Here is a 23070-nt window from a genome sequence, read left to right as displayed (position 1 = left end):
GGTTTGTTGCCTGGTCGGGGAGCTAAGATCCCACATTCCTTGGGGCCAAAAAAACAAAAAAACAGAAGCAAAACTGTAACAAATTCAAAAAAGACTTTTGAAAAATGTCCACATAAAGGAAGTCTTATTAAAAAAAAAACAAAACCCTCTTCTTCCAGATCTCAATGGGGCACACTCCCAACTTTTTGTGCTTTTGCCCAGATGTCACCTTCTCGATGAGACCTTCCCTGCTGTGTTATTTAAAACTGTGACCTTTGCCCTGTTCCCACCTTCTGGGCATCATCCTTCCTTACCTCTGCTCTTTTCTTTTTTTTTTTTCAGTCCGTTCTCAGAACACGCTCCATCACCTAGTTCCCAGAACTCAGATTGCGCAGTGGTCACATCATCATCGACCAGGGCTCGCAGAGCGGCAGGGGCCACCCTAACCACACCCAAACCTTAGCCCAACTGCCTCCCCCTAACCTCCCAGCCCCCGGGTCCCCGGCCCCATTTCGCCTGACACGTTTTCATAATCCTCTCAGGCTCCGGGCCGGCAGCACCGCCAGCCATGGGGCCCGATCATATAAGGAAAATACTGCGGCCTCATCCGGGGGCTGCGTCATGGACCCGGGGGCGCCCTGTCCCCTATGCCACTCGCTACACCCAACCCTGCAAACCTCCCTGCCCCGCTTCGCCCGCCGGGATCTCCCGAGCGAGTCCACCTCTGCTCTTTTCTTCCAGGGCATTTAACCAACATGGGACATGCTCTTTATTTTGCGTTAGTGGCCTATTTCTTCCCTCATCAGACTGTGAGCTCCGTGAGAGCTTAGTGCAGAGTAGGGGTTCAATAAAAACTTGTTGAGACGTCCCTGGTGGTCCAGTGGTTGGGAATCCACTTGCCAGTGCATTCAATCCCTGGTCTGGGAGGATTCCATGTGGTGCCAGGTGGCTGGGCCCTTGAGCCACAACTGCTGAGCTCAAGTGCACGCATGCTAAGTCACGTCGAACCCTTTGTGACTCCACGGACTATAGCCCCCACCACACAATTTCAGAAAGCCTGCACACAGCAATGAAGATCCAGTGCAGCCAATCAATTAATAAAAATAAAATAAAATGAAAAGTCTTTAAAAAAGAAATGAAAGGTTAAGATAAATAAATAATGATGGACCATTCAGCTACTACAATAGGGGAAAGGAATCTGGATTCAAAGCACATTTGACATACAAAACTGATGAATTGTAAATCTAATTGCAAATTATAAATTTCATCATAAAATGCAAAACAGGAAAATGTCTTTAAAAATATTTTTTGAGTGAATGAACTGTATAGTTGTTGAATGAGTGGATTATTTGCTTTCACTTCATGAGGAACATGGCATGTTTATGCTGCAAATGCCTCCTTGTGGAACAGATGTTCCAATGCCTTAGACCAGGGATTGGCAAACCACAGCCCAGGACCAAAGCCAGCTCACCACCTGCTGTCATACTGTCTTCAAGTTAAGAATGAATTTTACTGAGGGAGGCTTAAGACGGAAGGGTATATGTATACTCACTGCTGATTCACGCTGTTGCACTCAGAAGCCCACGTAACACTGTGAACAATTAACTTCATGCATTCATGCATACTCAGTCATGTCCAGCTTGTTGTGACTCCATGGACTGTAACCCACCAGGCTCCTCTGTCCATGGGATTTCCCAGGCAAGAATACAGGAGTGGGCTGCCATTTCCTCCTCCAGGGGATAGTCCCCACCCAAGGATCAAACCTGGGTCCCCTGCATCTCCTGCATTGCAAGCAGGTTCTTTACCACTAACGCCACCTGGGAAGCATGAAGAAATTACCCTCCAATCAAAAATTTTTAAAATGGAGAAGGAAATGGCAACCCACTCCAGGATCTTGCCTAGGAAATCCCATGGATAGAGGGGCCTGGTGGGCTACAGTCCATGGGGTCACAAAGAGCCGGACTTATCAACTAAACAACAACATGAGATGGATAACCAACAAGGACCTACTGTGTAGCACAGGGAATCTGCTCAATGCTATGCGGAAGCCTGGATGGGAGCGGAGTTTAGAGGAGGATGGACACATGAATATGTATGGCTGAGTCCTTTTGCTGTCTGTCTGAAACTATCACAACATTGTTAATTGGCTATACTCCAGTATAAAATAAAATGTGAAAAAAAAAGTATTTTTTAAAAATATGCTACATGAGTACACTGATAGCAAAACTCTCTCCTACTTGGGAGTTGAGGGCCAACTTACTTGTAATCAAATAAATACTATAGAAATAAAAATCATGAATTTTACATTATTTAACTGCTTGAAAAAAATTTAAGAATATTTTCTGATACTGAAAATTACATAAAACTCAAATGTCAGCGTCCCGTGGTCATACCCATTTGTCTACAGATTTTTTCAACAGAGACTGGCCCTCAAAACTGAAAATATTTATTATCTGATCCTTTACAGAAACAGTTTGCAGAGCCCTGTTCATGTGTTAAAGGAGGAAATCATGTTGCCCAAGGGGATGCTGAGACCTACAGGGTTGAAATGAGTTTTCAAAGGTCCCTGTATTTCCTTTAAAAATATATATTTATTTATTCATTTGTTTGGCTGCATCAGGTCTTACTTGCAGCACTTGGGTCACGCGGGATCTTTCATTGCAGTGCACAGGCTCAGTTGCTCCATAGAATTTGAGGATCTTAATTACCTGCCCAGGGATTGAACCCATGTCCCCTGCCTTCCAAGGAGGATTCTTTTTTTTTTCCCTTAATATATATATATTATTGCAATGTTTCAGGTACACAGCAAGGTGATTCAGTTATACCTATACACATATATTATTTTTCAAATTATTTTCCATTATAGGTTATTACAAAATATTGACTATAGTTCTCTGTGCTATACAGTAAAGCAAGGTAGAGTCTTAACCACTGGACTGCCAGGAAAGTTTCCCTGGGCCCCATGTTTCTGAAGGACTCTGCATTTGCTGAATTACCTGAACCATGTCTCTGATGCTTCACAGGAAACAGAACTCAGACTGATGAAGCCATACCTTCAGAAACTGAAGGTCACCTGAGGTACTGTCCTTGAGAGACCAATCTGCAACCAACCATCTGATCTCGCCTAGCCCCAGAGATTTTCAATTGCCCCTGTAAAAAGAGAAGAAAAAAAAGTAATCGCTCTTTCTAGAAACTTTGAGTTTGGGACTTTGATCACAGTGATTACAACATCTGATCAGAACTCTATTCTACTTCCCTCCTTCTGCAGGCATTTATGGGCAGTCAGAAGCTGGTGGCGAAAGCAGTGCTGCCCCACGGAGGCAGAAAAATTGGTTTCCGGGGGCTGCGGAGTGACTGCTAATGGGGAAGGGGTTTCTTTTGGGGTGATGGAATGTTCTAGACCTAGATAGTTAAGATAGCAGTGAGGGTTTCACAACACAGTGAATATGCTAGAAAACCACTTGTCTGTATACTTAAGTTTTAATCTTATTTATTTATTTATTTTGGCTGCACCACAGGATCTTAGTTCCCCTACGAAGGCTTGAACCAGCGCCCCCTTCAGTGGAAGCTCTTAACCGCTGGTAAAGTAATGTAATGTTAGTCTCTCAGTTGTGTCCTACTCTTTGCGATCCCATGGACTCTACCTAGCCTGCCAGGCTCCTTTCCCCATGGAATTTCCAGGCAAGAATACTGGAGTTGGTTGCCATTCCCCTCTCCAGGGAATCTTCCTGACCCAGTACCACCAGGGAAGTCCCTGATCCATACATTTTAAAAATAGAGTGGATTTTTACTGTTGTATGAAAATTGTACAAATTGTAATTAAGTTGAATTGGTTCATGGTGCTTTTCAGGTCTACTCTATCCTTCTACTTTTCTATATATTCATTCTAATTTTTGAGAGTTTGATACTGAAACTCCAACTAAAGTTCTTAATTTATCCACTTAAAAATAATTTTAATATAAAGTGAAATTATATAACTTAAATGGCTTCCTTTGTGGCACTAGTAGCAAAGAACCCACTTGCCAATGCAGGAGACCCAAGAGACACAGGTTTGATCCCTGGGTTGAGAAGATCCCCTGGAGAAGGGCATGGTAACCTACTCCAGTTTTCATGCCTGGGAAATACTATGGACAGAGAAGCCTGGTGGGGTATGGTCCATGGGGTCACAAAGAGTTGGACATGACTGAAGCAATTGAGCCCACAGGCATATGTAACTTTGTTCTGTACTCTCCAAGTCTCCTGTAAGTGTGTTATCAAACTATCATAATTTAAAAAATAAAAAAGAAAGAAAAAAATAGAGTGCATTTTACATTGCATTTATGATGCCTTAATAAAAATAAGTTATTTTAAAATAACTTAAAAAATAATTAAAAAGGCAATACTATCTGTTTCTTACTAAGTAATAGTGCTATGAAATAAGTAAATAATAGGAAGGCAAAAAATGAATGTCACCTATTAACACTCCTGCCCCAAATCACACTTCTTTTCTGTGTTCCCTCCTGATTCTCGTCCATCTGCATGGGCTCTTTTTGCACAGCTATAAAGTAGATATCATCTCAACCATCCATTGGCCAGGACACGGTACAATATCATTAAAAAAGAAAAACAGCTCCAGGGGCAGAGGGTGGGAGAAAGGGGTGAAGTGGGTCAAAAGGGACAAACTTACTACCCCCCCAAAAAAGGGACAACCTTGTAGTTATAAAATAAGTCCTGAGGACATCACGTACCGGATGGTGACTGAAGGTAAGAACACTGTGCTGTATATTTGAAGGATGCAAAGAGAGGAAATCTTAAAAGCTTTCATCATGAGAAGAAAACAAAAAGATGTGTGTTAACTGTGTATGGTGATGGATGTTAACTAGTCTTGTTGTGATGATCACTTCCCAGTACATATTTATATAAACCGAATCATTATGTTGTACACCTGAAACTAATATAAAGTTGTACATCAATTATATCTCAAGAAAAATACTAATATAATAAAAGAAGGACTCCCTGGTAGTTCAGTGGTTAAGAATCCTGCCATTGCTGGGAACCTGGTTTCGATCCCAGGCCTGGGGGAAGATCCCACATGCTGTGGGCCAATTAAGCCCATGAGCCACAACTGTGGGCCCATGTGCCTAGGGCCCATGCTCTGCAACAAGAGAAGCCACTGCAATAAGTCTTGTGGTGAAGCTAGAGAAAGCCCATGCGTGGCAACAAAGACGCAGTACAGCCAAAAATAAATTTTTAAAAAAATAAAATGAGGTAAAAATAAAGAAAAAAAGAAGAAGAAAGAAAGAAGGAGGAAGGGAGGGAGGGAAAGAAAGGAAAGAAAAGGAAGAAAACTCTAGGATGGCACGTCAGAGATGAACCTCCGTGCTTCTGCACATATTAGCTACTTCCTGAGTTCCTGCCCCACCCCACACCCCTTCCTCTATCTGGGTAGTTAAGCATCTGGAGCAATGTTGATGCAGGGCAGGATTACAGACATTTCTGCTGAATGGAGTAATTCATGGATATCCACATTCCCTGGGGTAGGTCTTTACTTCTGGCAGGGAGTGGACACTTAGTACATGTTAGATGAATGAATGCATCTGCTGGTGGGGGATGATCTCAACTCACCAATGTGTAACAATAGTGGTGTGCTGGTCAGTGTTTAACAACCAGCTGTCTTGGAGGGGAATTTAGATACCTCTATATATCTAATATGGGGTTTCCCTGGTGGCTCAGCGGTTAAATAATCTACCTGTGATGCAGGAAGTATTTCAAAAGAATGTCATATGAATGAAACAGTGCACCATGTTACTTTTTGAGACTGCCTTCTTTTGGTGACTGTAATGTCTTTGATACTCACCCAAGTTCATGCATGTACCTATGATGTGTTCCTTTTTGTTACTGAGTAGCATTCCATTGTGTGGAATTAATCCTCATTTTCTTTTCAAACTTTATTTATTACTTATTTTTGGTTGCGCTGGGTCTTCACTGCTGCCCAAGGACTTTCTCTAGCTGCGGCAAGCAGGGGCTACTCTCTTGCTGTGAAGCACAGGCTCTCGGGTGCGAGGGCTTCAGTAGTTATGGCACACAGGCTTAGTTGCTCCTTGAAATGGGAAACTTCCCAGAGCAAGAATTGAACCCATGTCCTTTGCATGGTCAGGTGGATTCTTAACCACTGGACTACCAAGGAAGTTCTAATCCACATTTTCTTAATTCATACTATTCACAGTTTGCTTGCTCAGTTCACCCATCGAAAGACCTCTGGGTAGTTTCCAGTTTGGGGTTTACTACAAAAACAGTTTTTATGAATATTCATGTTCAGGTTTTTGTGTGAACCTGAGCATTCCTTTCTCTTGAGTAAACACCCAGAAGTGGGATTGCTGGGTCATATGTGTGTTTAACTTTCTAAGAAACTGCCAAGTCATTTTCCAGAGGGGTTGGACCATTTTTGTATTCCCACCAGCAGCATAAGAGAGTCCCAGGTGAACTGCATCTTCACCAGAAGTTGGTATTGTCAGCCTTTTTTATTTTAGCCATTCTAACAAGAACAAGCTCCAGGAGACGGTAAAGGATAAGGAAGCCTGGCACGCTGCAGTCCACGGGGTCAAAAAGAGTTGGACACAACTAAATGACGGAATAACAACAGCAAGCATATCGTAGTATCTCACTGTGGTTTTTAATTTGCATTAAATTAATAGGTTTATGGTGATAGGTGATAGGTTTCTAGCCATCTTCATTTTATAAAAACAGGGCCATAAAATGTCTTCTGTAACTTCCTGTTTCCAAGACTTCTTTACATTGTTGTTGTCATTTGTGAGTTTTGTTGTTTCGCCGCTAAATCGTGTCCGACTCTCTTGCAACCCCATGGACTGTAGCCCACCAGGCTCCTCTGTCCATGGGACTTCCCAGGCAAGAACACTGGAGTGGGTTGCCATTTCCTTCTCCAGGGGAACTTCCAGACCCAGAGATGGAACCCGGGTCTCCTGCATTGGCAGGCAGATTCTTTACCACTGGGCCACCGGAGAAGCCCAGTATCGGTGAATTTATTGTTGACTAATATTTCTTTGGGGGCTATACAGGAACATGTTTTTCCATCAATGGCTGTTTGTGTTGCTTCTAGATTTTTGCCATGGAGAACATTAGTTTTGCTCACACTGCCATATAAGTACCACACGCTAACCGATTGCACCACTGGAGCTTCAGTGGAGAACATTAGTGGATGTGTCCCCTGGTTACACAAGGGCATGTGCCCAGAGGTAGAATTGCTGGGTTGCAGGTAATCTAGATAGAGCTCAACTGCAGTATTCAAAAGGGTCAAGTCAGCCGTTCCTTCAGTTAATCCATTGCCCAGGTGAGAGAGATAAAGTTCAGGGTGCATTCTGAGATAGGCAGCCTGTACCCATGTGATATTAATACTAAATTGTGCCTGAGCAAGATAAATGTCACTGTGGATTGAATCAACAAAGCTATTAGAAATTAATTTCCAGAATGGGGGAGGGGAGATTTCAGAGAGACCCAAGTCTGTGGGACCAAGGAACAAATGTATTACGAAAGATGTGATTGGAACTGAAGTAAAGAGATAGGTAAGAGGGTGAGGTTACAGAACAAAATGTCCTCAGCAGGTCAAGATAGAGAAGGGGGTGGAGGGTGACAGTCTGTTGTAATCACTACAATAAAAGCTTGTGTTGCCTGACAAGGGCTGAGCATCAGGTGATTGGCAGGAAATGTGTCTTCTGAGGACAGAAGCATCCATTTCTTTCATTCAGGTAGCCTATATTCTGAGCTTCCACTCTCCAAGGAGCTGGGCTGGGAGAGAGAGAGAGACAAATGCAACGTCTTCCTTGCTTTCAAAATGCTCACAATGAGAAGGGAAAGGAGAGCAAGACAGAGGGGATGGGAATTAGAATACAGCAAGAGCCAAATGCCAGAAACAAGCAGGTGTACTGGGAATTCCAAGAAACAGGGAACTGGTAGAAATGGGGAGAACTGAAATTTTTGTGCACCAAGCCCCCAACTAGGAATCGAGGAGAAAATTCTTCTAGTTAGAAAAGGTCTGATCCCTTGATCCTCCTCAAAAACCAATTTAACTCAGCCATAAAAAAGAATGAAATAATGCCATTTACAGCCACATGGATGGACCTAGAGATGATTGTACTAAGTGAAGTCAAAGACAAATATATGCTATCACTTATCTGTGGAATCTAAAATAGGATACAATGAACTTCACAAAACAGAAAGAGACACAAAGACGTAGAAAACAAACCTATGGTCGCCAAAGGGAAAAGGGGGAGATAAACTAGGAATTTGGGATCGACAGGAATACACCGCTATATATAAAATAAACAACAAAGATGTACAGCACAGGGAAAGATATTCAATATCTTATAATAACCTGGAATGGAAAATAGATTCATATATGCATATACATATAGATATTGTAAATCACTTTGCTGTATACCTGAATCATTGTAAATCAACTATACTTCAAAAAAAAAAAGAACTGATTTATTGTTCTACCTGAAGGGCAGTCCCCAAAGTACATATGATGGAGGATCATACAGCAAGGGAAAAAACAAATTACTGTTACATGCAATCACATAGATGAATAACAAAAATATTTTGCTGAGCAAAAGAAGTTGGACACAAGAGCACGTACTGTACAATTCCATTTTCACAAAGCTCTAGAACAGGCAAAATTAATCTCTGGGGATAGAAATCAGAATCTAGGATGCCTGTGGGGGAGTGGGGGGGTTTCAGCCAGCTTGTTCTGGCTCATAAGTGACTTCCGGTACCATCCTTTCCAACTTCATGGTAGTTGGAAATTAGTCTTGGTGGGAATATATACACCACAGAATATGACAAATACTGCAAATTAAAAACCAGGGTTTCTCTCTCTCTCTCTGTTCCCCCACCCCCTCCTATTTCACAAGCCCATTGTTAAACATTTACCAGCACACTACTGCTGCTCAGGGCAAGGGGGATTAACTGAACAGGACACTGAGAAAATTTTCTGGACTAATGGAAATGTTCTGCTTCTTGTTTCCGGGAATGGCTTCACGGGTGTATATAATTGTAAAAGCTTAAGGAATTGAACACTCAAGAACTGTTCGTTTATTATATGTAAGTTATAGCTCAATAAAAGAAAGACTATATATGTGTATATAGCCTAAAATAAAATGATAGAGAAATCACTTTGCAGAACAGAAGGACGCTGGAAACGCCCAGATCTGGGAACGGTCATGGTGTTTTTTGAAGCTAGATGCGCATTCTGAATTTTGAATGAGTGACTGAGAATGGTGAGGCAAAATGAGAGGCTCAGACTGGAGAAGCAGAGGGGCAGGTGTGTCTGGGAGCAGTTTTCATCAGGGGAGAGCAATGGTTACATCTTTGCATTTTAAAAGCATTGTCACATTTTGCAATTATGTTTACTTAGATTATGTAGCTATTTTTTAAAAACATTGTATCTCTCAGTGTCTACCGGGTCTAATACTTAGTTCAGTTTAGGCGCCCAGTCTGTCCAACCCTTTGAGACCCCATGAACAGCATTGGGCCAGGCCTCCCTGTCTATTACCAACTCCCGAAGTTTACCCAAACTCATGTCCATCGAGTTGGTGATGCCATCCAGCCATCTCATCCTCTGTCGTCCCTTTCTCCTGCTGCCCCCAATCCCTCCCAGCATCAGGGTCTTTTCCAATGAGTCAACTCTTCGCATGAGGTGGCCAAAGTATTGGAGTTTCAGCTTCAGCGTCAGTCCTTCCAATGAACACCCAGGACTGGTCTCCTTTAGGATGGACTGGTTGGATCTCCTTGCAGTCCGAGGGACTCTCAAAGGCTTGCAAATTAACTGTTAAAAGAATGACTGCAGGAACATCCCTGGTGGTCTAGTGGCCAAGACTGGTCGCTCCCAATGTAGGGGTCCCAGGTTTGACTCCTGGTCAGGGAAGGAGATTCTACATGTTACAAGTAAGGGATCTCATGCTGCAACTTAAAAAAAGATCCCTCATCTTCAATGACGATGGAAGATCCCAAGTGTCGCAACCAAGACCTGGTGCAGCCAAATAAATAAATAAGAAAAAGAAAAAAAAAAAAAAAAATGACTGCAGGGTGGCCGGACAGGAAGTGGGCAAGACTGAGCCAGGGGAACCAGGGGACCTGAGCTGGACCTAGAAGTGGATCTAATCTCCCTTTCTCTATTTCTTCCCACGTGAAGATGCACCCCACCATGAAACATGCACAGGTGCTCAGAGATGTGAGTCCCCCCAAAAGCAATGTGGGAAGTCAACATTTTCCTATTTAAATGACTGTCCTTTATTCTCTCCCGTGTACTGCCTTTTTTTAATTGGTGCTAAAATCACTTTTCTTGTAAAATGGTTTAGCCATTGTGGAAAACAGTATGATGATCCCTCAAAAAATTAAACATAGTGATTTCCTTGGTGGTCCAGTGGCTAAGACTCCACCCTCCCCAATGCAACGGGCACGGGTTTGATCCCTGGTGAGGAAACTAGATCCCATATGCCGAAACTAACAGCACAGCTAATAATAATAATGTAATTTTTATTTAATTATGGAGCTAAAGATCCCACATGCTGCAATGGACCTGGTGCCGCCAAATACTTTTAAAAAATTAAAACGTAGGAATGCCACATGATCCAACAATTCCACTTTTAAGTAGATATTAAAAATAATTGCAGGCAGGAATTTCAACAGATATTGGTACACCCTTGTCCATAGCAGCCCTATTCACAACAGCCAAAAAGGAGACACACCCAAAAGTCCATCAGTGGAAAAACCGAGAAACAAAATGTGGTCTAACCATGCAGTGGAACACTACTCAGCCTTAAAAATTTAGGAAAGAAATTCTGACACATGCGAGAACATAAATGGACCTTGAGGATATATATGGACCTTGAAGTGAAATAAGAGTGAAATAAGCCAGTCACAAAGGACAATTACTATAGAGTGGAGGTCTGGGGAAGTCAGTGTTTCATGGGGACAAAGTTTCAGTTTGGAAACTGAGAAAGTTCTGGAGATGTTTGCGGGGGATGGTTGCAAAACAGTGTGAACGTACTTAATGCCACTGAGCCATGCAGTTACCAGTGGTAAGTTTTATATTAGGTATACTCACAACAAAAAAAGTTTTTAAATGACGTCTCTTTCATGAAGGAATGATGGTAATTGACATGAGTTTACAGGATATGTTCATTAATTGGCAAAAAGTCTTAAGTTGACTCTGACAACTTAAGTGTCCCACAACTGTTGAGGATTTTGCTGGCTTACGCAGTCCCAGTCTGGAAACCGCAAGGTTCTGAGGGGCTGACCTCTCCCCCACGCGCACTTGCCCACCGCATCCTGCCTGTCGCCCGGCCTCCCCCTGCGTCCCTTCCTTGTACCCCAAGCGCATGCGCACTCGCTCGGTAGGAGGCGAGTGAGCGCGCACGCTCCAGGCACAGTCTCGCGTCAATCTCCGCCCCTTTTCCCTTCGAGGAGGCAGCCCCAAGCTGGTGCGCACGCGTCGGGGCTAGGGGCGGGGCCCGAGCGGCTCCTCCCCAGGCGGTGGCTCTCGCGAGAGGCCGGCCCGCGATCTCGTAGCTCCCCCTCCCCTCCCTCCGCCTCCCGGGCTCCTGCTGCAGCGTCAGCCCCTGTCCGGCTTCGGTGGCTGCGGCGGCCCCGATCCCGCCGCTTCAGCCCCGGCGACCTTTGGGGCCCCTCGCCCCAGATCCGCAGCACCGCCCATCCTCGTCGCCTCGGCGCCGGCCTAGGCCGCGGCCGCAGCCCCGGGCTCGCGTCGGTGCCGCCCGCTCCCGGCCCGCCCCCTATGGGCCCCGGCTAGAGGCGCCGCCGCCGCCGGCCCGCGGAGCCCCGATGCTGGCCCGGAGGAAGCCGGTGCTGCCGGCGCTCACCATCAACCCCGCCATCGCCGAGGGCCCGTCCCCCACTAGTGAGGGCGCCTCCGAGTGAGTGGGCCGGGCCGGGGCCGGGGAGAGGACAGGATGTCGGGGGCGGGGGGGGGGTGTCCCAGAGTCGCGAGGTCTGGGGCCGGGGTCGAGGAGAGAAGAGGGGAGAGGCCCTGAGTAGCGAGATCTGGGAAGGGGGAGTCCCTGAAAGGAGGGGAGAGGGCCCAGGTAGCAAGGTCGGAGGAGGGGGTCCCTGAAGAGGAGAGGAGAGGATGAGGGACTCTGAGTATGATATTGGCGGGAGGGGGTTCCTGAATGGTGAAATTGGGCTCGGGCAGGGTTCTTGCTGGGAGATGATGGTCTGATAGTGAATCGGTCCCTGCGGGGATAAGACGGGGATATGAGGCCCTACAGAGTGAAGCTATGGTAGTGATCCTCACCTGAGGGGAGAGGATGGGTCAGGGGTCCCTAGTAGTGAAATCGGAGGAAGGGGGAGGAGTCCCTGAGTAGTGATGTAGAGGGAAGGAAGGGGTCCTTGCATTCTAAGAACAGGGCGCATGGGGTTCCTGAAGGGAGAAGATGGGGCAGGCAGGGTCCCTGGGAGTGAGCATGGGGTAGGGAGGTCCAAGAAAAGGGGAAAGAGGGTGCCTGAGAGATGAGGGAAGGTCTCAGGGAATTTGGGGGGAAGGGAGCCTGAGAACATTTTGCTGGTAGGGAGAGGAGCTGCTGAACCTGGGGAGAGTAGTGAGGCATCCTGACAGGGGCAGAGAGGCTGGAGAAGTGGGGAGCGAGGGAGGTTTGGAGGGCCAGAGGTGGGGAGAACTCATAGCAAGAAAGAAGTCAGGGGGCCTGCTGGGACCCCTGAAAAGCAAATGAACAGAGAGATTCTGAAATGAATGGATTAACAAATCCTTGAGGGGCTGGAGAAGTGGTGGTGGTGGTTTGAAGCCATGGAGGGGGACAGGAGGACTTGAGGGGAAAGAAGGGGACAGAGAAAGAACCTGGGCCTTTGGGGTTACCCGATGGCAGACTTGTCTTCAGAGCACATCCCTGACCTCCCTGCTTCGGTTCTCCATGCTGGAGCGGAACAGGACGGTCCTAGAAACCCCTTGCCGGGGTCTGTGTGCCTTGCTCATGGCGTGGTCTGTGAGAACCCAGAGGTGATGGGAGAATGGCATGTTTGGTGCCTCTCAGGGGACTTGGCCTCCCTGTAACCAAATGATGGAGGAGCGCCTTGATGCACATGTGTGTAAGTTCACATCTTTTTCTGTCCCCGAGGGTGCAGCTCAATGTGGGGACGCGTTCCTGATTCTCAAAAAATTATCTTATTCTAGGGACTTCTCTGGCAGTCCAATGGTTAAGACCCCAAGCTTCCAATGCAGGAGACAGAGGTTCAATCCTTGGTCGGGGAACTAAGATCCCACAAGCAGTGTGGCTCAGCCCCTTCACCCCCCACCCCCAAAAAAATCCACTTATTCTTACAAGAGAACTCCTTCATCATAGTTGCTTTCTCTCTCTTTTTTTTCCTTAAAATGTGATCTGTGATTTCCATCCCTTCAAGAATTCCCCCATTAGAAGAATCTGGCCATTGGAATTCCAGGGTGTTATTTTGTTTTTTAATAACCACAGTGGTGTTGCCATTAAATGTAAGATGGATTAATCAGCTGACTCCAGAATGCATTTTAGATGTCTGTTGGGCAAGCTGAAGACTTTCCAGGGTCTGAGGGTCTGGCCACAAAAGCTGCCTCTTCAGCCCTTCGGTGGAGGAGTCATGGCACATACATTTACTCCTTTGCCTCCCCTCCTTTGTTCATCACATCCTTCTTCCCCCTTTATCCAGGTCCCGGCTCAGGCGACCGCTCCCGTGAGCCTGGGCTTTGCAGGCAGACTGGACACAGGAGTCATTCACTCCAGCCTACGCCACTTCCTTGCCTGTGAGCCTCAGACAGGTTACTGACCCTCTGAGCCTTCTCCCTCCCTTAAGGGCCGGGGTCTGCAAGAGACTTGCCTCCCAGGAGGATCCTGAGAACTCAGTGAACTGGTTAAAGCTCTGGTACCTGCTCGCGATGTGGCACCTACCTCCCAGCGACCTTTTCTTGCTACCAGCTCAGGTTGACATCACCCAGTGGCAGGTCATCTTGCTCCGGGGTGTCCTTTCACTCACATCTCTTTAAGTTGTCGACAAGTAATGATTGATCTTGGGGATTGGAAGGTTCCTGTCAGGACTCCAGTCTCCTCCTTTATCTCCTGCTTGAATCCCCCCTAAAAGGTCTTCCCCAGCTGGGTGGTCAGCTTTGGCCTAAATGCCCTGGAGATGGACTTCCCTGGAAGCCCAGTGGTTAGGGCTCTGAGCTTCCACTGCAGGGGACACAGGTTTGATCCCTGGTTGGGGAACTAAGATCCCATGTGCTGCACAGGGCAGCCATTAAATAAATGAATAAATTGTATAAATGCCCTGGGGAGTGGTGGCTGGGAGCCACTTCTTCTTCTCTAGAGCTGCAGTTACTGTTTGGCTAGAGCCCCTGGCCGTGCCAGCCCTTGACACACGGTGTGTCCAAATTCAGGGGAGCTGTAAGCATAATATGCTTTCCAGATTAGTTCATTTCACCTGATTTTTTTTTAATGTGGCTAGAATTTTTTTAATTGCACACATAGCTTATGTTCTTTTTCTTAAAAAAAAAAAAAAAATTACTTGGTTGCATCCGGTCTTAGTTGTGGCACGTGGGATCTTTAGTTGTGGCCTGCAGGCTTAGTTGCTCCACGGCATGTGGGATCTTAGTTCCCCGACCGGAGATTGAACCCACGTCCCCTGCATTGCACGGTGGATTCTTAACCCCTGGACAACCAGGGAAGTCCCTGTTCTTCTCTTTCGGGCAGCCCCGAGTTAATCCTTGTGGGCACTGAGCCTTGAGCTCGTGTCCACCTGCCTGTTACAGGGAGCTGCCTTCAACTCCAGGATTTGGTTCAAAGTCAAGTCACCAGGGAAAATAGCATACTGTCATTTCCTTTGAAAGTTCCCTAAATCACCCAATAAAGTGCCATATATGTGGTTGGTTTTTAATCACCAGGTCTAGGAATGTGTGTGCGTATAAACGCCTAGTGTTTACAGTAATGCTTGGGATATAATAAGCGCGTGCTGGCGGAACGGAATGCTCTGCATTTGTCTGCACCGTTTATAAATTATGCTCCTGTCTTTCCCCATCCAGTGGCTGTGTGTAATCCATTTAAATTAGAGGCACGGGTGTAGCAGCTTCTTGTCATCCTCCCCTAGGTTCTGGTTCTTTGCTCTGAGGCCACTCTGAGTCTCAGTTTGCTCCTCCATCCTCATGAAAAATCCTGGGGACCTCCACTCCCTGACCCCTGGGCTTCTCCCCGTGGTTCCTTCATCTCCTTCCCATGTGGCCCGAGCCTTTGTGTCAAGAAAGAGGCCTCCTGGGTCTGATATCAAAGCCATCGACCTACAGCTCATCCCCGAGATCTCCTAACCTTTATGATGTGGTGAGAGGTGGCTAGTTCTCTGGGAGGCCGGCTGTATGTCTGTGGATTGTCTGTCTTTCCTACCAGATGGTAGGCTCTTGACTCACAAGAGACAAGTCTGATTCACCTGCTGGCCCCAAACCCCAGGGCCCGGGATGCAGTGGTGGCACGGTGACCCTGGCTCAGACCGAGTCATCTTCTGGTGGCTCGCTCACTCTGGCTCACGCTCACCCTTGCTCTCGGGGTCTCTGCAGAGCACACCTGGTGGACCTCCAGAAGAAGCTAGAGGAGCTAGAGCTTGACGAGCAGCAGAAGAAGCGGCTGGAAGCCTTCCTTACCCAGAAGGCCAAAGTCGGTGAACTCAAGGACGATGACTTCGAACGGATCTCCGAGCTGGGAGCCGGCAATGGCGGAGTGGTCACCAAGGTCCAGCACAGACCCTCGGGCCTCATCATGGCCAGAAAGGTGAGACACAGCTGGCAGTGGGCGACTGCTCTGTCCCCGTGCTCTGTGGGCGCCGGTGGTCAGTGGTCCGGGCAGGTTCCCTGGAGATGGGAGGGAAGGTTGAAGGGTGCAGGCATCTGCTTTCTGATTGGCTCCTGGGCTCAGAGGCCCCATCCCCCAGCTTGGGTTCTAGTTAGACTGTGGCAATGCAGGCTTGCCTCACGCAGCTCCTCCTCTAAGACCACCCTCTGCCATCCCAGCTGTGGCTACAGTTCAGATTCACAGGAACAGACTGGCTTGAGAGAGGAGCAGATGAAAGAGAGGAGAGTCAGGTGCCCTTAGAGCCGGCTGCCCCCTGACATCAGAGCCAGAAGAAAGCTCTGCCCACCAAGACTGGCTGCTGGGAGCGACGGTCACTTTTTGGGGGATGGGGTCCGAACGACACGTGTTAGCCAGTGTTCTCCAGAGAGAGGGAACCTCTGGGGGCATGGAGGGGAAGAGTAGACACTGACTCGGGCAGTCATAGGGGCTGGCAGGTCTGAAGTCGGCAGGGCAGGCCTGTGGGCTCCAGACCCAGGGAAGAGCTGAATCTGGAGGTGGATCCCATCCCTTCTTGGAAGGCTTTCACCTGATTGGATAAGGCCCACCACTTAGAGGGTCACCTGCTTCCTTCAGAGTCTGATGATTCCTGTGTTAAATCACATCTAAAAATACCTCCACAGTGACTTCTAGATGGGTGCCTGACCCAACAACTGGGTGCCATGGCCTTACCGGGGTCATGTGAAGTGACCATCACCTCCCTGTTCAGTGCAGACCCTGATGCTGAGACGACCCTCATCGGGCCTGCTGTGTGGCTGCCCTCCTGGTCTGTGGGGGAGGGTCCCTGAGAGACGTCGGGGGTGGGGAACAGGAGGAGGTCCCCACCGGGGGACAGTGGCCCCTGCACACGTCCCCAGGGCCGTCGTGTTGACATAGAGAGCCCCCTCTTTGGATCCCATCATCTGGACCCTATGGTTTCTGAATTGCATTCTTGGACACCTGACCACCCCGTACCCTGGCGACAGGGGATCTGTGCAGGGCCCGCCTTTCCTGGGAGATGTGCACTTGGGGCTTCTGCTGGGGTCTGTCGCTTGGCTGTCTGCCTGCCGAGCCCCTCCCTCCTGAAATGTACAACCCCTCGTTTTTATTTCTGTCTGCTTTCCGCAGGCCGCCTTTTCCAAACCAGAGCAGCCCCAGAAATCCCTGCTCTCCCCGAAGCACCCCCCACTCTGGGGAGCAGAAGGGCAGCCATGAAATTCAGACAGCAGTGGGGGGTGGTAGGGACTTGAACTCAGAGTGCTTCTCAGGGTCGGAAGGGTCTTCAGGTTGGCCAGGACTCTTGCAGGTGGTAGATAACCTGACTTATATAACCACGGATTTTTGAGAGTTTATCTACAGCTTTCTTAAAGCCTGTGAAGTGGGGCTTCAGAGTTTGAAGTTGGAGAGGTGGGCAGGTGTAGTCTAGCTGGTAGCCCTGCGCCACGTATGTCTGTGCCCCGCTTTGACTCCCGCCTCAGTCACAGACTCTCTTTGCTGTTTTTGCAACTTTCCTGAGCTTCTATAATCCTTTGAAAATAAAAACTTTGGTGGGGAGGGAGGGGAAGGGACTTCCCTTAGCAGTCCAGTGGTTAGGACTTGGCACTTTCACTGCCAGGGCCAGGGTTCGATTCCTCATTGGGAAGCTGACTCCAAAAAAAGAAAGAAAGGAAAAAAAGAAGGGTCCAAAAACTAGGGGGGAGTGGGTCTCAGATTTTGTTCTGCATCAGGCGTGATCTCCTCTGGTTGCCTGTGGCCTGTGCAGCCACGCACCCAGGATCACACAGTTCAGGGAGACCTTCCCCGGTGGCCCTGAAGCCCTCAACTGGTCTTTGGGGGTCCAGAGCTCCTGGAGGGCCAGTTCACCCCAAAGGCCTGTTTGCCGGTATCCAGCCAAGGACACAGGTGGGGCAATGGACATGACACAGTGGTGTTTAGGCTCAGTGACTTCCTTCCTCCACTACCCTTGGTGGAATTCCGAGTTCCCAGGAAGCTGAGTCTGAATTCCATGCATTCCAAGAGTGTGAGCTTATCAGATGGCCCAGGTGTGAGGGTGAAGGTGGGGCTGGCAGGATCAGCGGGGATCCTGCTGAGGGCTCTGGTCCCTCCTGGCCCTCTGATGGGCAGGGCAGTATCCTGAGCAGTTCCACACGAGCAGTGAGGCCAGTCCCACAAGACCCAAGGGAGCTGGTCTCCAAGTGTTCTCTGGACTCCAGCGTGGCATCCCGACTCCTCCTGCGTCCTGAGTCCCGATGAACTCAGAGTGTGTTGTGCCCACAGGGCTTTCCTGATTTCCTGTGCTCCCAGCGAAGGAATGTGTGTTCAGCCTCTGTGTGTGTCCCTCCCCTCGGTCCCACTGGCTTTAAGAACGGAGGTTACAGGCCTACCCAAGGCCACGTCCCAACACTGGCCACCTTCTTTGGAGTGATGGCCCTGAGTCAGCTGGCACAAAACCCCAGTGTGCATTCTCGTGCCCGTAGACCAGCAGCTCTGTTCTCCTGAGAACCTGAGGCTGAGCTGGCCGCTGTCTGGCTTGGACTTGAATCCTCTTGGGTCTGTTCTTTGCAGTTGACCTAGTCTGTGGGCACGTGCTGGGTATCCCCTCACAAGAGAGAGCCATCCTGCTGGGGTTGGCCGTGGGAAGGCACGCTGTCCGAGAGCCTGCGACCAGAGATCGGCTCTGCAGGCATCCTTCAAGTAGGGGTGGGAGGTTTTGCCTGGGGGCCTCGTGGGCACCAGGCACCGTGTTGCCAGAGTCTTCCACAGTTCTCCAGGTTTTGAGGGGCATTCGTGTGGGTCCCACACATACACTGTACCCCCTGAACTTGGCCCATACCCTTCCAACAGGCCACTCTCTGTCCTTCCACCTGGCACTCCCACCATCCCTTGTCCATCTGGCTGAGTCCCACCCATCCTTTGAGGCCTGGCCTCAATGTCACCGGAATCCTGGGGCACCTGTCTGTGATTCCTCCATCAGCACCTCTACCACCTGGGGTTGCTCTGCCTGTGTCTCACCCATTCCCGGTGGCATGTCCCCTCCAAGCAGGACCTTCTCTGCTGTCTGCTCATCACTGGCCCTGCGCGTAATCAACTGCACAGAAATGTCTGTTGAGTTGGTCACGTTCAGATAGCTGGGCTCTGGCTCTGCCTCTCTGACAGGGGTGGGTGGGAATTATACCCTTGCCTTATTGTATCGCGGTGGCTGGGGCACCTGGGACTCTGAGCAGCCAGGTCAGCGATCTACAGCCTGGCTCTCTCCTGCCAGGCATCTTGGCTTCCTTGGGGTTTGTAGCTGGGCGTTGCTCTGGGCCCTTTGTCAGCTGTCTTCTGCATCTCTAGGCGGTCCTTTCCTTCCTCGTCTTTCCAGGTATCATGATCAATTTGGTGACAATCCTTTCTGTCGACTTGAACTCAAGGGAAGGGGAGTCAGGCTCCCAGGGGGGCAGCGGGAGGCTCTCTCTGGTCTCTTGGCTGGCAGGGGAAGGGGAAGGGGAACCCACCCTGACGAGGGGCAGTGGTGAAGCAATTGCCCCTTCGAACAGGGCACTGCTGGGTTTGCTCCTGGGAAGGGCTGACACTCTGTAAAATTTGATTCACAGAGCTCCCCTTGTAACCAAGTGGACAGTGTTGCCTCTGATGATACTTTTTTTAAACAGCTTTAATGAGATGTAATTCACCTACCATACAATTGACCCTTTTAGAGTATTTAACTCAGTGATTTTTAGTATATTCATGGAGCTGTGCATCCATCACCATCATCAATTTCAGAACATTTTCATCACCCCAAAATGCATTCCATCCCCATGAGCAGTCACTCCCCCACCCCACCCTCAGGCCTGGCAATCAGAGACCCACTCTCTGTGTCTGAGGATCAGCCTGTTCAGGACGTTTCCCATTAGTGAAATCACACCTTGTGTATCCTTCTGTGTCTGCTCCTCTCACTTAGCATTATGTTCTCAGGCCACATCCATGTGATAGCGAGTGTCGGGGCTTCTCTCCTCGTCATGGCTGAGTGATGCTTCCATGCGTGGAGGGACAGCATCCTCGGCCTGTCCCTCCTTCAGTTGATTCAGGGTGTACGGGTTGCTCCCACCTTCCAGATTCTGTGAACATTCCCGTTCAAGTCTGCACTTGGGTGTGCGTCCTCGTCTCCCAGGTAGGTGAATGACCCCTCCTTTCTAGGCCCCTCAGCCGTGTGACCCTGACCCCGTCCCCATCTCCCCCGCAGCTGATCCACCTGGAGATCAAGCCAGCCATCCGGAACCAGATCATTCGAGAGCTACAAGTGTTGCACGAGTGCAACTCCCCGTACATCGTGGGCTTCTACGGGGCCTTCTACAGCGACGGCGAAATCAGCATCTGCATGGAGCACATGGTGAGCCCACCCCCCAGAGCCCTGGCCTGTTCCGGGGGCCTAGTGCAGGTGGGGAGGCGGCGCAGCTCTGTACACCCTGCACACAGCTTCCTTCATTTCTTAAGCACCACATAGCCTCCTCTCAATTTTGCTTTTTCTCTGGATCCATGAGAGACACTGCTCTCTGTGGGCTCAGAGCTGGGCCCATCTTGTTCCCTCCATTGGTTGTCCCGGCGTCCATGTGCACCCATCGGGTAATTTATGAAGCACTGTTGCCGGACACTGAGGTTGTTCCCAGTCCCTGCCGCATTATGTAAAAATGCTACGTTGAAAGTCCTTGCACCTGGGATTTCCCTGGTGGTCCAGTGGTGAAGACTCTGCGCATCCGCTGAGAGGGGTGAGAGTTCAATCCTTGGTCAGGGAACTAAGATCCCACATGCTATGTGGTGCTGCCAAAAAAAAACAGGAAAGTCTGTGAACCTAAGCAGGCCTACCTGGGGAGGGCTGCTCGAAGAAACGCTTGACTGCTCCTTCCCACGTGCCCTCTGGCCGGAGTGTGTGGTCTGGGGACACAGCTCTGGACCCCCAGCTCAGGCCCGTGGGGACCAGGCCTCTGTAGTGGAGGGTGGGTGCCCATCTCCTTTAAACCACGGCTGATTCCTATGCACCCTGTCATTAAGGAACTCTGGTCTCAAGGCTCAGAAATGGGTGGGATTGAATGTCATGAAAGCAGAAGTGGTCAGAGCTGAAGGCTCCTGGAGGAAACACTACCGGCCCTCTGCCACCCGCCCTCGGCAGGTAGAGCCCTGCCCGAGCCCAGCCGTCCAGGCCTCGGCCCTCGGGGGCCCTTGCAAAACCAGGATGCAGTGTGGCTTTCAGCAGGCAGCTTCCGTTACGCCCGGCCTCCAGCACACTGTCCTCTCTGATGGTTTTGTAATGAAGGCAGGAAACGAATTTAAGCAAGAGCCCGCCAGGAATGCACGTGAGCCGCAGGGAGGGCTCCCCCCAAGCTGGCAGTGCCCAGTGGGTGCCCCTTTCTCACTGGCGAGAAGGTGGTCATATCTGCCCACCCACCTGGCCACCTCCTTGCAGATGAGAGTCAGGCAGAGTCAGGGCGAGAAATGGACGTGAAGTCACTCTGGTCTGAGGAGGCCTCTGCTGTATTGTAATGAACCCCCCACTCCCACCCCCACCTCTCTCCTTCTTCCCTTCCCCCTGCTCCCCACCTCCTCTCTTTGTTTTTGGCCACAGCACACAGGCGTGGTACATGCAATCTTAGTTCCCCAACCAGGGATCAAACCTGCACTCCCCACTTTGGAAGCACGGGGTCGTTAAGACCCTATGAAACCACCAGGGACATCCCCCAGCTTCTCTTCAGCCACCCCCACCCCTGCTCCCTGGATATCCTGAGTCAGGAGGCTCCTCTCTCCTGGCAAAGGAGAGGCAGCGTCCCAGCCCCGCCCCTCTTCTTCCCCCTCCACTCTCAGTGGGTGTGAAGCCTTGGTTCCTGTGAGGCTCCTTCCCGCAGCACACATGGTGCTGGGGGGATGCTGGATTCTCTTTGCTTGCTGGGCTCGTGCTTTTAGCTCCTGGTTGGGCTCTTCTGGTTCACTTTCATAGCAAGCATAAGAGGACGGTGGACATGTAGATCACACACAAACTCCAAGACATGGGCTCCAGTGTGGCCCACGCACCCTGCTTTCTGCTAACAGGTGAGGGCCCACAGAGCTGAGCCTTAGGGAGGCTCTTGCAGTGCCCTCACCTCCCTTCATGGGACTCTGGAAGAATGTCACACTGTGTCTGTTTGAGGGGGTGAGGATGGGGCAAGGTTTTGCCTGTACGCAGGGTCCTGCTGCATTGGTTCTCCTCTCCCGCCGGCGAGCTTCGAGCTCTAGCTTGTGGAAAAAGCCTACCGGCTATGATGAGCAGTCCCAATTCAGCCCAGAAGGAGAAACTCACCTGCCAGTGCGGAAAACAGCAGAATTGGTGGCTGCCCCGGCACCCAGACCCATTCCCGGGGGAAACAAGGGGCCTGGACCACTGGACAGTGGTGTCTCAGGGGCTGCAGTGGCCAGGGAGCAGCTGACAGACCACTCAGAGGCACCTCTTGGTACTTCTTGGCCTGCAGTCAAATGTACCAAAGAAAGCAGTCCCTTTTCTACAATAATGAAAAATCAGATGTGTCCTTCAGCAAAGGGGAGGTAAAGAATGACAGCAGGCAACTTTCCAGGGGAGAAATGAAACCCACAGGTACGCTCTGGAGGAGCAGTCCTTCAGGAGGAAAGTGTGTATCGTTCGAACCCACAGATGAATGAACAGACAGACAGGCTGAAAACGCAGTCTTCCTCTGTGCACATGGATGTGTGTGCAGGAGCATGGAAGAATCTGGAAGAAAATAAGTCACACTTTGGGAAGGCTGGTGGAATTGCTGGGAGATCAGGGTGCAGTTCATCTGCATTTGAATTTTTAAGAGGAATGTATCAGGTTTCTTTGGAGGTCCAGTGTTTAAGAATCCGCCTGCCAGTGCAGGGGACACGGGTTCAATCCCTGGTCCAGGAAGAGTCCACACGCCCTGGAGCAGCTAAGCCTGTGCACCACAGCTGGGCCCGAGCTCTGGAGCCTGTGCTCCGCCCCCAGGAGAAGCCACCACAGTGAGAAGCTCTCACATGGCAACAAAGACCCAGGGCAGCCAAAAACAAATTTTAAAAAATCTTTTAAAAAAAGCTACCAAAAGAAGGATCTATTCATGTGCTCCCTTCTCAATGAGTGGAGGGCTTTGGGACGCTCAGAGGACACAGGGGCAAATTGAAAGCTCACAGTCATGCATAAGGAGTAAGACCCGGGCTCAGAGGGACCTTGCCATGGGGCTTC

The 23070-nt window shown here is 49.5% G+C and overlaps 1 protein-coding gene and 2 non-coding genes across 3 annotated transcripts in view; 1 reads left to right on the top strand and 2 right to left on the bottom strand.

The window, feature by feature from the left end:
• Positions 1-312: 312 nt before the first annotated feature.
• Positions 313-395, bottom strand: LOC122441128. Its single transcript, XR_006269263.1, has one exon.
• A 75-nt stretch (positions 396-470) lies between these two features.
• LOC122441134 lies at positions 471-613 on the bottom strand. Its single transcript, XR_006269268.1, has one exon.
• Positions 614-11522: 10909 nt separating this feature from the next.
• Positions 11523-23070, top strand: part of LOC122440910 (dual specificity mitogen-activated protein kinase kinase 2-like) — a 14888-nt gene continuing 3340 nt past the window's right edge. Inside the window, exons 1-3 of the mRNA XM_043467579.1 lie at positions 11523-11909; positions 15581-15791; positions 20074-20323. Coding sequence (XP_043323514.1) covers positions 11818-11909; positions 15581-15791; positions 20074-20323 — 553 coding nt within the window. The 5' untranslated portion in view covers positions 11523-11817. The remainder of the gene's footprint in view (positions 11910-15580; positions 15792-20073; positions 20324-23070) is intronic.

This window comes from Cervus canadensis, chromosome 4 (genome assembly GCF_019320065.1).
Source record: "Cervus canadensis isolate Bull #8, Minnesota chromosome 4, ASM1932006v1, whole genome shotgun sequence".
NCBI classification, from domain to species: Eukaryota; Metazoa; Chordata; class Mammalia; order Artiodactyla; family Cervidae; genus Cervus; species Cervus canadensis.
Note: the sequence above shows the minus strand (reverse complement) of the source record. Positions and strands in the feature narration are given on the sequence as shown.